The sequence below is a fragment of the Bubalus bubalis genome, chromosome 8, assembly GCF_019923935.1.
Source record: "Bubalus bubalis isolate 160015118507 breed Murrah chromosome 8, NDDB_SH_1, whole genome shotgun sequence".
In the NCBI taxonomy this organism is placed as follows: Eukaryota; Metazoa; Chordata; class Mammalia; order Artiodactyla; family Bovidae; genus Bubalus; species Bubalus bubalis.
In genome coordinates this window covers 37,716,437-37,730,837 of record NC_059164.1, presented here as the reverse complement: position 1 = coordinate 37,730,837, position 14,401 = coordinate 37,716,437, and the positions used below count along the sequence as shown (strand labels likewise).

Genomic DNA, 14,401 nt, shown 5'->3' with positions numbered 1-14,401 from the left:
ATCAGGTGTTTTGAGCGACAACCAAGCATTCTACATGTTTAATTTAGAGCAATCTGCACACCCCTCATTGTGCCCATCCTCCTGAGGCTTCACATGGCCCATTTGTTTATCTCTCCTAACATTTTCACAGATGCAAATTTAAGTCAATTCTAATGTAATGTAATGGCAAAGAAGGGTTGGTATTTTTAAAGTGACAGACATCATAAGAATTTTACACATTCCTTTCTGTAGCAAATGTCAAAATGACTGCCATAAGAAGGCAGGTTCCTGGCATGGAACACTTACTGTTTCAATGGTTATCCTCAAGTCGTGCTCATTTGTCGTTGGTATTAAAACAGTTTCATCTAAAATATGTCTTCCCTCCATAAATCGATCAAAAACGTGCAGCAGAAATTTAAGTGTTTTATTTCTACCAAAATGGGAAAAGTATTTGTGAAAGGCTAGGCTCCATTTATATTGTAAAGTGAAGGGATGGGGTTCAGTGAGTTTAACTAATCATCAGTTGGATGAGTCAGATGAAAAAAATTGGCCTTTTTCAGTACGCTCTTGGCAGATTTTTTTTTTCTGACTTCTATGTTGGTTGCTAAAAATGCAACTGGTCTCAATTTTACTATTCTGTGCTTGTTCAGTTTTCAGGGTTGTCTGGAATCATTTCTATAAACATCATAGACAGACTGCTTTATTCACTTTCAAATATTCTGTCTTGAAGCTGATAACTCCCATCTTTGACAATGAGAGGTTATCAGGGGCAAAATTATGACGTTTAAAAATAGACTCAACCTCCTGTGGCACAGAACTCATACAACAGGTGCTGGCTGAAATGCCAAGATGAAGCACATCAAATCCCTTGCGGTCCTGCTTTCTTTCGGTCCCTTTTAAGATATAGGTTGTGTCCTGAACCTAGAGACAAAACACTTCCCTCACTGGAATCCACTGCATCTCTTCTCATTTCCTCTTTATCATTTAAGGCTACACAACTTGTAAGAAGAGACATTTTTAAGGCCAGCTAAGCATCCTTTTCTCATTCATTTTAGTTTTTTCTGTTGGCCCAAATGATATATTAGTGCAATAATCTAACTCACTAACCCTTAGGCATTGATTCATGACCTCTTGAAGGCACAAAAAATAATATGTGGTACAAATAATAAAGCCTGGCTCTAAAATGGTCCTTCAAGGTTCCCAACGCATCCTCTCATGTGATCCCCATAATGGAATACCGTGATTCAAGATTAGCTTAATATTACCCTTGATCTGCAGATAGAGGAACTGGACTTACTGTTAATTCTGCCCTACTTTACACTGACTCCTTTTCCCCCTTGGCCTCCTTGCTAGAATATGCAGCCAGCCACAACTTGAACAGGTAAGATAATGGATGCAAAGACATCCAGGGTACTATCAGGGAAAGGCAGCAAAGTATAGCAGGTAAGCTATAGGACTCTAAAATCAAGCTGCTTGGGGTCAAACTTGATTCCTAAAAAAAAACTCAGAAAACTCCTTCATACTCAAAACTTAACATTCCTCACCTATAAAATAGGGATAATACTTATTTTAGGGAAGTGACTTAAAGGTTAGATGGATTAAAAAATAAGCAGAGTATTAATTCACAGTGCCTGGCATTCGAAAGCTCAAAAATTAAATTATAGAAAGCAATATCACAATAACTGAAAGATAGCTGTGAGTAATTATTAGTGTCCAGACATTCTGCAGGTAGAGACATCAAAATTAGTTCCCGCAAACTGTGACTACCTATGGAAGAGAAAAAAGAGTAAAGTCACAAAATGGCAATAAATATGCACCCTGATTCTCCTCTTCTCTTGTTAGAGACCACAAGGGTAGTTTCTTCACACTGCCATGGGACCAATGAGATCAAGACTGATTCTTAGATCTGCCAGCATTTGTGATCCTAACCATTCATTCAGTCATCTGGGAAATTCAGAAAACTGCTGAGATAGCAGTTGCCAGTGATTTTCAGACCTTCAAGAGACCTGAGATGCCTCTGTATGAGTTGACTAGGGACATGCTCTGCTGGAATATTCTGTCAGTGGTTTGCTGTTATCAAATGCACTTTTTTTTTTAAACAATCTTGTTTCAATTCAAATTTCTGCCCTCTGCTAAAGAATGGACATGGGGTTGGGAGGTGCAGGGAAGCACAGGCAGAGCAGGGCTGTAAACCAGCTGTAAACTGTTCCTATCTGCCAAAAAATCTGTAAGTGAATAATGCTAAATTGCCCCAAACAAGAACTATTTGGTTTTTTTTGTTTGTTTGTTTCCTCTTCCTTGATATTTCTGAAACATCTTTCTATCGTAAGCATATACACTTATTAAAACCAATGACATTTTGCAAAACTACATGGATCTTCAGGGTGATAATCTCTACTTTAAAAAGAAAAAGAAACAAACATTGCTGGGTCTAAAGGAAACACAGTGACATACTAGAGTCTTGTTACTACCAAAAAAAGATAAACTCTGGCCTGTATATCTCAAAATGTGAACATTACTAATGTCCATTTATTACATTTCTGAATGTCATGTCTTCTTGAGAATGGAATACATAATTTGGAACAATCCTCCAAAAACATCTCCAGTATATTAAAAGTGCATCTATCCTATATTCCAACCATCTGTTTTAATTCTCAGGGCTGTTTCATATTTCAAAAGTTACTTTGTAAGACATTGTTTTTAGTCTTGATCCCTTTCTCACCTGCCTTGGTCAGAACATTCACCCATCAATCATGGCCTCTCTCATCCCTTTCATCTCTCTGCCATTTGGTTTCCTCTGATATGCTTAAATTTCCCTCTGGTAACACTTATTTAGTTGTCTCTACAACCTCTCCCTCCCAGCAGATGCCTTTTTATAAGAACTGCCTCTTCCTCTATCCATGGTACTAGCAATTGGCCTGTTGCAATGCAATACCTCCTAACGAGATTTGACCAGGATGGGAGAAGTGACCCAAGCTCAGGCAATCAAAACCTTTTTAAATCCCATTTCCTGATCTCAAATTAATGGGCTATTGATGACTATCTGACTCATATTCAGATTACCAACACATCTTCTTTAGCAGGCTATGTTTTGGACTTCGATTCTACTCTCAAGCTGGTTCAAAGTTTCAATGGGAAAAAAATGTAAATCCTTACAGCCATTCAACAAAGTGAGCTCCAGGAAGCAGATAAAGCCTTAGCAAGGAAAGGGACGAGTAAGGAGTCAAAGAAAACCAGAGGCTAGAACAAGAGATGATCTTGATAACAGCTCCACCCCTTTCTGCAACTGGGGGCATATTCCTCCTACTGATTCCCATAACTGAGCATCCAGTTTCACGACCGTTGAAAAATATTTCTCTTTTTGGTTCAAGATAGTCCTGTAGTTTTCTACTACCTGCAATCCCAAGTAACCTATTATAACTCCTAGTCTTTAAGCAAAACAAAAGAAAGCCAAATCCCTTCCATCTTCCTCTAAAGTTGCTCTCTCTCTCCCTTTCCTCACATTGCCAAGTTCCTTGAAAGAATCTGCATTTGCTGCCTTCATATTCTCATTCTTCACAGGTTCCCTGGTGGCTCAGACGGTAAAGAGTCTGCCTGCAATGTGAGAGACCCAGGTTCAATCCCTGGGTCAGGAAGATCCCCTGAAGAAAAAACAGGCAACCCACTCCAGTATTCTTGCCTGGGAAATCCAATGGACAGAGGAGCCTTGCCTGGGAAATCCCACGGACAAAGGAGCCTAGAGGGCTACAGTCCATGGGGTCACAGAGTCAGACATGACTGAGCAACTACCACACACACAGCAACTCTTCAAGGCACGGAAGCCATGCTTGCACCCAAAACATGCTACTGAAATTGCTGTCATGTCAGCAAAGGTCTGGTGACTTCCTTAAAGAGCCCATTGTCGACCTCTCTGCAAAATGAAACTGTAGATCAAGATTCATCTTTTGAAACTCACAGTGCCTATCATAAAAGATACTAAATAGATATTTTCTAAGTAAATGGAAGGATCCATTTTCAAAGATATTCATTTTGCCTCCAAATCCCCTTCAGATAGGTATTTCTAACAGCTTAATAGTCATCTATAGAGATGCCTCAATGTCAAAAACCCAACAGCAAGCATTTTACCTCATTCACCACCAACTTGCTATTCTTTCTGCATTACCTTTTAAAGAGCTTGGAGGACTTCCCTGCTGGTCCAGTGGTTAAGAATCCCAGGGACATAAGTTCAATCCCTGGTCCAGGAAGATTCCCACATGCCATGGGGCAAGTAAGCCCAAGCGCCACAACTACTGAGCCCACCCTCTAGAACCCATGCACCACAACTACTGAAGCCTGTGTGCCCTAGAGCCCATGCTCTAAGACCAAAGCCCATGCGCTGCAACAAAGAGTAGCCCCACTCACCACGCCTAGAGAGCGCCCACGGACAGCAACGAAGACTCAGCACAGTCAAAAGTAAATAAAATTTAGAAATAAAGACCTTAGAGCCATCTCTAACACTACTCTCTTCCCGATTCCCCCAACCCCATAACCAACAGCACCTGAATATGCACCTCTAAATTACGTTTCATCCCTGCTCTGCCTTCCCACTGCCACTATTCTCCTTGTCTTTCGGCATCTCTCGCTCTAGGATGGTCTACTAACTGCTCCCATTGTCCCTTTAAATAATGGTCCTCTTTAATCCATCTTCCACATACTATGATTTAAAACCCAATGACTTTTATTTTTAATTACAAAGTCTCAGGATGAAAACCAAATTTGTTTGAGAAAACAGAGCTGGGCTACCACACTGCCCAACTCCCCTCCGGGTCATGTGAGAAGATAATTCTGATGCAAAAATTGTATAACCTAGCCTCAGACTGATGGTTCAGCCTCAACCTGTCTTCACGCCCAGCAGTCCCATGCCTGACGTGAAACAACCCATGGGTACTCTTTCACCACGCTGTGTGTTTTTCCCTGGTCATGCTCTGTTAGATTCCACTGCTTCACAGGCAGCCTGGAGTTGGGAATGTCTTCCTTGGGTATGCTCTTCCTCAATTTGGACTCCCAGCATGTAACTCAGAGAAGTACATAATTTGCTCTGGATAACAGTAACTGCATTAATTGTTGAATTAAATTACATTTGATGTTAAAAATCTGTGAAGTTGTTAAAAGAGACAGCATAAATCAAAATTATTCTTTAAAAATAAGATGTACTGTGTATCAGAGCTCTAAATAGTCTTCAGTGTACTACCTAGAAGCCTATAACCTTCAAGATATTTCATTTCTTATAATCTAACGGAAGAAATTTACTAAGATAATTTTCTTGATTATTAGTATTTAAGCTTTTGATACAGTATTACACCAATATGTCTTATTCAATGAATCCCATTTTCCCAAGGTTCTATTAAAAAAAAAAAAAAGGAATGTCTATTTGCTTCTATTGTTTTAATCTAGACAATTTTATTGTCTTTGGTTTCTCAGGTGAATTTCCAATATATGAATATTTAGGTCAGTAAAATCAAATATGTGAGGTAAACAGCATTTCCAGGATAACCAAGCTCACATGGAAAATGGGGGTGGGGGGAGAAAATAAAAGCAAAATAAAATAATCAACTGCCACCTTAGCATCTTTAATGTAATTTCACACCTCATATTTCTGAGGGCTCCTTTGTCTGCCTCCACTTAAATACATACCATTCCTCACAGCATATTCACCACAACACCTTTTGATTACTTTTTTAAAACAGATTTTTTTCCCAGTATACTTAAGTGCATTTATTTTTCTGAGCCATTCCTCCTTTGACCCTCAAAATAAAACATTATTAATGTCTGACAATCCTTTTATATAGCCTGACAGTATGTACCTTAGCCAGAGAACAATCTCGTCAGCTCTTCTCACTCTTTCCCCAATTATTCCCAGAGTATATAGGCAAATGTCAAAAGCAACAACAGTCCAAACCATCTGACAATTCTGATGAAAGTACTTATAATGTATCACAGATTTATCTATGCATCGAAACCTCTAAACAATATCCCTACAGAGAGAAAAATCTAGTAGTAAAAGGAAGTCCCCTGCAACAGAGAGTGAAAATTGAAGTCTGAAGGACCCAAAATTGAGGTCTGGTTACAGGTAACCTGATGGAAAACAAATCAAAAACTTTTTTCTCCAATTGATTTGACATTACATACAAATAAAAATCAAGTATGACTAATACTAATTGTGTGTAGGGGGTGGTAAGGAAGAGAGAAAGAAGAATTGGCAAGTAATTATCTAAACAAAAGAATACAGGAATTGTTTTTCATAATTTGCCAGGAGACTACTGCAATGAAATTTTAAGTACTCAGGGAAAAGAACTTCAGATAAACAGATTATTCCCAAATCTGAATCATTTAAAATGGGCAACACCACTATTTTCCATTGCTATCATTTCTAGCTTAAGTTGTTCTTCCATTTATGATATAGAATTTAAAATGTATCCTAATTTTTTTAAATCCAACAGAAGCATATGGTTAAAAAAAATCAGCAGAAGCAAATGTTAAAATAACATTGAGCCAGAAATATCCCACATTCATATTCAAAGAGACCTTTAAATATTGCTTCATATATAACAGCCTGATTCTGTATTATTGAAATTAACGGTAAAAGTGTGCCAGTTTGTTGAGGCCACAATGTCAATCTTTTCCTTAAGATCTTGTTAGAATCTATGCAAATGGCAAATTTTAAAGGAGCAATGGAATTCAATTACCACAAATTATATAAAGCCTATAAGAAAGAAAAGTTTAGGTTTTACGAACAAAATTTTAAAACCTGTGCATATTTATCCTTCAACCCTAAAACATGGTGCACCAAATGTTTAATTCTTAAAAATTTCAAGTATCCTATATCTAAATGGTAGAAATAAAATTGCTTAGCATGCAAAGACCTTTTAATAAGCACTCAACAGTTCAAGTGCAATAGTCTCTTCCTCCTTTTGTTTTATCTAAAAGACAGGAAGCCTATCTTCAAAACCACACTTCTTTTGTCACTCAATTGTGTTAATAACTTGTCTAACAGGACCTGAACATTTTGAATAGTTCATCTGATTCTCTTCATGAAATATTTTTAAATGCTGCTGTTATAAAAATATTCTGAATGAGATTACTCCCTATGAACAGTTGTGGACTGGCAGGGAGCTTTCAGCATACACCTTTGTTAATAAACTTATCTTACTGAGGTTCTACTCTAACAAGCCACTTGAAGAATTAAGAAAAAAACGGATGTGTATACACACATATAGAGATAATAGATACATAAAGATATAGAGACATAAAATACTATGTATTAAATACAATATTAAAATAAGACAAACTATACAAATTATATAATGATGCAATGCTAATGTATTTTAAACCCTCAAAAAAAAAAAAAGGTGGTAAATACAGTATTTTTCACAAAGTGCTACCATTTTATCTCAATTGACACCAAAGTCAATCATTTTTTTTTTCCTTAAACTCTGTAAACAGTAATGACACAGTAATTTCCAAGTTTTGTGCACACAGAAGAAAACAAACCATGTGTAAGCTGCATGGTTGACTATCTCGGTGCCGTTTCAAGTTTATTGGAAAGCCACCATATGAAAGCCTAGGGAACAGTTGTAGTACAATGTATAAATAGTCCAGGAAAAGAAAGACTGGCTGACACAGTACAGTGCCTGATACATACCATATGCCTTAAGTAAACGTGCAATAGATGTCATAGAATAGAGATCAGTTACGCATTACCAGCAACTTACATGCTTTTTGAAATACTATGACAGACAGTTCTTTTATTACAAATGATGGAAGCTGTCACCTGAATAGCAATGAAATGTTACTTTTTAGAAATACTGAAACAAATTCTGATTTTTTCCCCCAAACTTTCATCCAAATATGCTCATGTGAGGGTTGATTATGTTCACACATGAAATACACTGAATGAAATCAATAAGCTGGACAATTGCCTAAAATATTTCAATTTAACCACTTAAATCTCCACTTTAAGGTTCTAAATAGCTTGACGACACACATTAGGTACAAGATATGAATTCAGAAGAACAGATTACTTTCTTGGATATTTGCATCAGTACTGAAAACTAACAAGAAATTTCTGTGTATGTGTTGTATATAGTGATACTTAAGAGAACACATTAATTAAATAATACAGTTTGTTATGGGCATAATTTCTGTATTAATTTTAAAATTTCTAAATGCATTATTTCTTATGAATACATACTTCTAAATATAAACAGTAAATCTGAATACATAATTTGCATGTGTTATTTATGTTTCTGCAAAACCTTACAACGTATCAATGTAGGAGAAACATTGGAAAGTTGTCTACACAGCAAGATTCCTTTGAAGGAAGAGAATGGTAAAATTTTACCTATTTTCACAACAAACAATTTGCTATAGTCTCTGATTATATATTTCTTTTTTAAATTAAAATTGGTGAAAGCCAAAGAAAAATAATAAAGGCACATTTTATTTCCTTTTATAAACCATAATAAGCTTAGATTTTTGTACCTTTCCAAATGTTTAGACTATATTCATTTCAACCTGTCTAATGTATATTCAAATGCCAATCCAAACAACTACACATATACCCACTAAAATTTAATATGTTACAACTCATCTGGAAAAATGTATCTATTGTTGCATACTTTAAAGATACACCTGTGGAAAAATATGTGATGAAACTGATGAGAACAAAGATCTGAGAAAGGGATTTATTAATGTTCATTGTTTTTAGGTTTTGCTTTACAATCTAATCTATTAGATCATATTTTATCATAAGGTACATTTTGTTCTATATATAGTATGCAAATTAAAATTGCTAAGCCCAAATAAGAATAATTATATCACTTCTAGTACATGAAAGAGATATCCATTCCAATGAAAATATTTATTTTTAATAGCCTTTAAATATAAATTTGTCTCATAATACATAAAAAATTTATAAACTAAGTACTTAAACCCCAAGGTACTATTCTTTTATGAGATGCTATATTTCCTATAGATCCTGTAACTCTTACCAATATATTTATCCCATTATATAGTTTAAATATATTAAAAATCCCCATATGCCAATGGGCTCTCAGCCAATTATTATGGACATACTGGCATTTTGATATGATGAGGTAAAAGTTTAAAATGAATAGTAGTTATAACTATGTTTCTTTTTAAAAAATTGGATTTGTAAATAGATTCTAAAATTAGAACTGACAAATTCAAATTAACATTACAATACTGGCTACCATACATAATACTCTTGAGTTTTAAAATAGAAGTGTTTTCACATATGAGCCAAATTATTTCTAGAACGAGAACTCCCTTTTAGAAAACTACATTTTAAACTATCAATATAACATGTGCATACTGTAACATGAAAATTATGTATTTTCCATTTATATACAAACCAATATGCATGAGGTGGCTGCAACCATATGGCATATTTATGTTTTACACCTTACTTAAACAATCATTTCCAAAAGAAAAACCTAAACTAGCAAAAGAACTGTATCAAAATTCCTCCCTTTGTCTGAAAAAAAAAAAAAGCTATTTTAGTGTTAACTCTTAGAACAATTTAATCACGAATTCAGAATATGCTATATGAGAATGTATGTTAAACCAGAGAAAATTAAAGAAAATATTTAGAATGATATTTATGTTTTTATAATAATATTTAAGCCCTTATTGTAAAAATTGTAAAAAACAAAACAAAAAACTTTGTATTACTAATTCTAATTCAGATCCCACTCCAATGAGTGCATAATGAATTTTATACTGTTAGTGGCATATTCTTCCTCTTCTGATAAAAAAATTTATTATATTACCTTTTTCTGGAAAAACTAGAATGATCAAGAAAACCAAAAGAATTTACTAATGAAAAATGTGTATAGACAAGCACAATAATTGTCTTTAGTGATGCTATAATCTTTGTACTGAGTTTTTAATGAACTTGGAATTTTTCCCAAAGATTTGAGATTTATCCTGATAAATACGCCACATGAACTCTTTTTGCAAGAAAAGCAAATGGCACTGCATCATCATATAATTAATGCTACGTTTTGTAAATTTCATAAAGTTTACTCAGAAACCTAACATGAAGTACATCTTCCTCAGAAGATAAGGAGAAATGACTGACTTTTCAAATTAATAATTAAAGATGCAGAAGCTTTATAAAAATAGTATTTCCTACAAGAGACTGATATATACAAAATCTTTGAGGTCTTTTTTTTTTTTTTTTTTTTTACAAAATAATTAGTTTCAAATTATTTAAAAATATCTCAAATTTTCATTGTTAGAAAATAAATTTAAAATCCTTTGAAAGAAAAGAAATTGTGGCTTTCTAATTTCTATTTTTGCCAACTATTCACTTTTCTTTCTTATCTTTAGTGAATTTCTGACCATGAAAATTTAGCTATCTAAATTTTGGGAAAACACTGCAGATGTCCTTCTTACAACAAGAATTTTTTACATTAATATTTTACCATGGTCTGTTCAGGAATAAAAGATTGTATTTTGTTGTATCTTTAAAAGTCATAGTTTTCCCCTATGGTGTGATGATGCATTCCCTCCAAATGATAGAAATATTGATAAACTGCCAGTTAAAAATAACACTTTAAAAATCTGTAAACTGAACACACTGACTCCTTTTTAAAGCGCCACTTCTTTGACACAAAACGCAAGCGACTCACTTCAGTTTTCAATTTATAGGCCAAGCTACAAAAAGACTTAAAAAAGAATAAAAGTGTAATTTCTTAATGAGTGAATAATATTGAAACATCTTTAGTGTAATTCTTACTCTTTTCACGTTTCAAAATATCCGCTTGGAATATACTGCCAATTAAAGGAAGATCTACAGATGGCATTTACCCTTTTGCTTCATAACAAAAAGGATCTGTTATTATTTTTATGGAAGATTATCTAAAAAATAACATGACTGTAAATCATGACAAAAATATTAGACACTCCCCTTCTCCGGGTTAGAATGTGCATCCTTCGGGTTCTTGCACTGACACCTAATGCAATAAATACTTTAAGCTGAGTCTTAAATAATAACTGCAGGGTTTCAACTAGTGAAGCTTTAAGGTCAGTATCCACCAAAAACTCCAGTTTTCAGCACTCTGCCAACAAAGGACAGCAAATAATTCCCAACAGCAAAAATACCGGGAAGGCTACCTTGGGCTTTGTTTTTGTTATGTAAAATGCATTAAAGTGACTCATCCACTTACCATTACCTACTCTTACAAGCTTTAAAGTAGCTTCAACAACCAAAATAAATGCTTTCCCAGAATGCCTAATAGGCTATTCAGCACATTTAAAAATATGTATATATTTTTATGTGCCACTGACTTTGATTCCTTTCTCCAACACGAGAGAATTATTATTTTTCACTCCCTTCCTGCCGTATGACTATACACTACCTTCAAACACTCTATTTCCAGAACAGCAGCGAGGTTTTCTTAAGCTATTTTAGAAATGTTAAAAATAAGAGAAAAATTGCAGGAGACTCTGGAAAACGCTCAGTCCCTTCCCCCCAAGGAATAGAGGGTTCTATTCATTCTAACAACAGGAACCGCGTGTCTGCCGACACTGTTTCAAATAGAGGATGAGGGAGGTTGGATGGCAGGGTGTCAATTCCTGCGAGCCCCTGGGGGTGGACAGCACCTCTGCCGCGAGGGCCAAGCACTCATATCAGAAAGGCTGTCAAGTGCGCCCAGTAATTTGGGACCTAAACGAGTTTGGATACCACAGCAATTAGCATCTCAGAGGCCAAGTACGGGAGAAGACCATGCTACCCAGGCCAGCCTGCAGTTACTTGTTTGCAAAATGCCCTACCCAAACACAACTTTTTACTGGAGTCGGTTTGATGAGAGCGGGTATGTGGCTGGAAACTTTTTCCCACAGTGCAGCTAAACTCTTTTAAGTCCAAGGAATCCTTTTAGAGATGGGCTGAGGTGCCGGCAAGTCGTCAGCAGACCTTTCCTGGGACAGCCCAGCCCCGCCGAGGCTCCCGAGACGCCGGTTCCGTGCGCATTCCGGCGATGAGCCACGCGTACCTCCCGCTCGGCCTCTCCAGATCTGAGCCCGGCTCGCTCCCCACCCCCACGGGCAGAAAAGCCCCCTCAACTCGGGAACGGAGCCCCCGTCCTACTTCCACGGCACCCCTTGGCCCGCACTCTCCGCCCTGCTGGCCCGGCCCGAGCACTTACGTGACGGCCGAAGGGAACGGCTCCTCCGACGAGGGGCCGATCAACAAAGATTGGAAAAGTGTCAGAGTCAAGGCCAGCAGGCAGCCAGCAGCCATCTTCGCGATCGAAGATCAATCTGGCTTCCCTCCGGAGCCGGGGGAAGGACCGGTGCTGGAAACCGCGGGAGGAGAAGGAGCAAGGTCCGCCCGGACTACAGGCGTCTGCGGGCTGGCGCGGCCGAGGCTGTGGCTGGGGCGCGGGCTGGCGTGGGGGTGCCGCAGGGGCTAAGCCCGGCGCGGGGGAAGGGGCGGCGGGCGGACCCACTAGCGCGCGTCGGCAGCTCCGCGCCGCAGCTGCCTCGCCTCAGCCGCCATCAAGGGCGACTTTGGAAACAGACCTGGGCGAGCCCGCCGGCGCTGGCGCGCTCTCGCTCCCTCTCGGTTTCCTCCCTGATTTATTCCCCCGATTGCCGTGGAGAAGGCGGGGGGCGGAGGCGGGGGCGGAGAAGGGGTGACGGCACTGGGGAGGGTGGGGGTGGCTGCAGGAATGGGGGAATGGCAGGCGGAGAGACTTGTGGCAGAGAGAGAGGCTTCGTCTGGCTTCTCCGGGCAAGTCAGAGGGAGGTGGCTGGGGGTGGACAGCGGGAGGGCTGGGCGTCAGAGCAGTCGGGCGGAGACGAGCGGGAGCGGCCCTCCATACAAGGCAGAAAGGAACTCCCAAAGTCGGCGCCGGCTTGCTCCAGCCACCCGGCGTGCAGAACGAGAGCGGGGCGGGCCCCGCGGAGCTCCCAGGGGACCGCTAGCCGCTGGGTGGGTATCCACAGGCAGCAGGGGCTCCGGGCCAGCACTTGGCTCGCGTCTTCGGGGATTATTTTTCCCAGGCAGGCAGTGTTCCCCCGGCCCTTCTCCCAGGCGCAGAATCCACTGCCTGCCTGAGAATCGTGGGGCAGTGATTTGACAACGAGTGTAGGAGGGGTTTATATTTGCATTTTAAAGCACCACTTTTGACTCCCTACCAGGTGGCACTATTTATTTGCCCTGGAGTGCCAGAGGCTAGAGCCTCCGGCGTGGCTGAGTGCCAACTGTGGCAGCGCCGCCCGACGCCCAGGTACCTCTCACCTGGCAAGACAGAGCAAGGCAAGACAGACCTGGCAAGGTCCGGGGTGAGGACAATTAGCGAAGGACCCAATGCTGTAAAATCTTCCTACTCTGGCCATGTGTTAGGTAGGACCGAGGGGTGGAAGGACAAATACTATACCCGAGGAGCACTGTGCCGCGAGAAAAGCATTGTACTACTTCCAAAAGTCCCCCAAATGCCCTGGTCTGGCCTGTGGTCTGCCCTGCCCTGACAAGGTTGCTGCAAAACGAGTTCACTTGGTCCGGATGAAGGCATGAAAAGGGTAAGCAGAAACAGGTGGCAGTTTGCGAAACGCGCCTAAAATATGGAGGAGGAATTGAGGGAGAGAGCTAGGGAATAGCACTGCGGTACAGACTAGTTTCACCTGCATCCGCAGGCAGGCGTGCCCAGGCCTTCTATTAGAAAAAACAGGTGGGTCTTGCGTAGGCCTCTCGGACCACATAGGCTTCCTTCAGGAAGGAGCTGGTGCACCAGATAAAAAGGTTTCCCTGAACACCTTAAATTATTAAGCCCCCTCTAGTAGTGTATTAGAGCACTTTGACACCATTTCTGATTGGGGGGGGAAAAAAAATTACCATCCTGCATAAGCCTAAAAGTTGTCATTATGGGAGGCCTGGGATTTTTAATTAGCCCTTCTCTAGTTTCTTGAGATTATGAAAACAGAAAGATCCTTATTAATTCGGAATTGATTTGCCATCTCTCTAAAGGCAATCTGCTCACACAGAAGACTATTAATACTTAATAGCAACATTTTAAAATGTGATGTGATTTTATGATTCTTGACCCAGTGATGTTTCCTCCTCCTAACCTCTCGTGTGTGTGTGTGTGTGTGTGTGTGCGCGTGCACGCCTTGTTTTCTTTAATTCTTTACATATATATCTTGCTCTCTGTTTCTTTCCTCTTATTCTGAGTGACCTCACAAGAGGCACCCCACCGTGACTTGACTTAGTTTGTTTTATGCTAAACCAAGAGAATGGCAGCAGGAGGGAGCAAATGAGCGATACAGTGGGATGTGATGGAGTAGGATTGAGAACTCAGCTCACAAAGATAGTTTATATAACCATAGATAGCTTTCCACTCCAAAATTAGATAAC

At 39.1% G+C, this 14,401-nt stretch overlaps 1 protein-coding gene across 13 annotated transcripts in view; it reads right to left on the bottom strand.

Annotated features, from left to right (window-relative positions):
• The window catches only part of CACNA2D1 (calcium voltage-gated channel auxiliary subunit alpha2delta 1), a 524,082-nt gene extending 511,000 nt beyond the window's left edge, over positions 1-13,082 (bottom strand). For 6 of the 13 annotated variants that reach the window (XM_045166380.1, XM_045166385.1, XM_045166387.1 and 3 more), the window contains exon 1: positions 12,192-13,081. In XM_045166380.1, coding sequence (XP_045022315.1) covers positions 12,192-12,286 — 95 coding nt within the window. In that variant the 5' untranslated portion in view covers positions 12,287-13,081. Of the gene's footprint in view, positions 1-12,191 lie in introns of all 13 variants that reach the window. The other 7 variants (XM_045166382.1, XM_045166388.1, XM_045166389.1 and 4 more) reach the window with 2 other exon arrangements.
• Between the last annotated feature and the right edge of the window lie 1,319 nt (positions 13,083-14,401).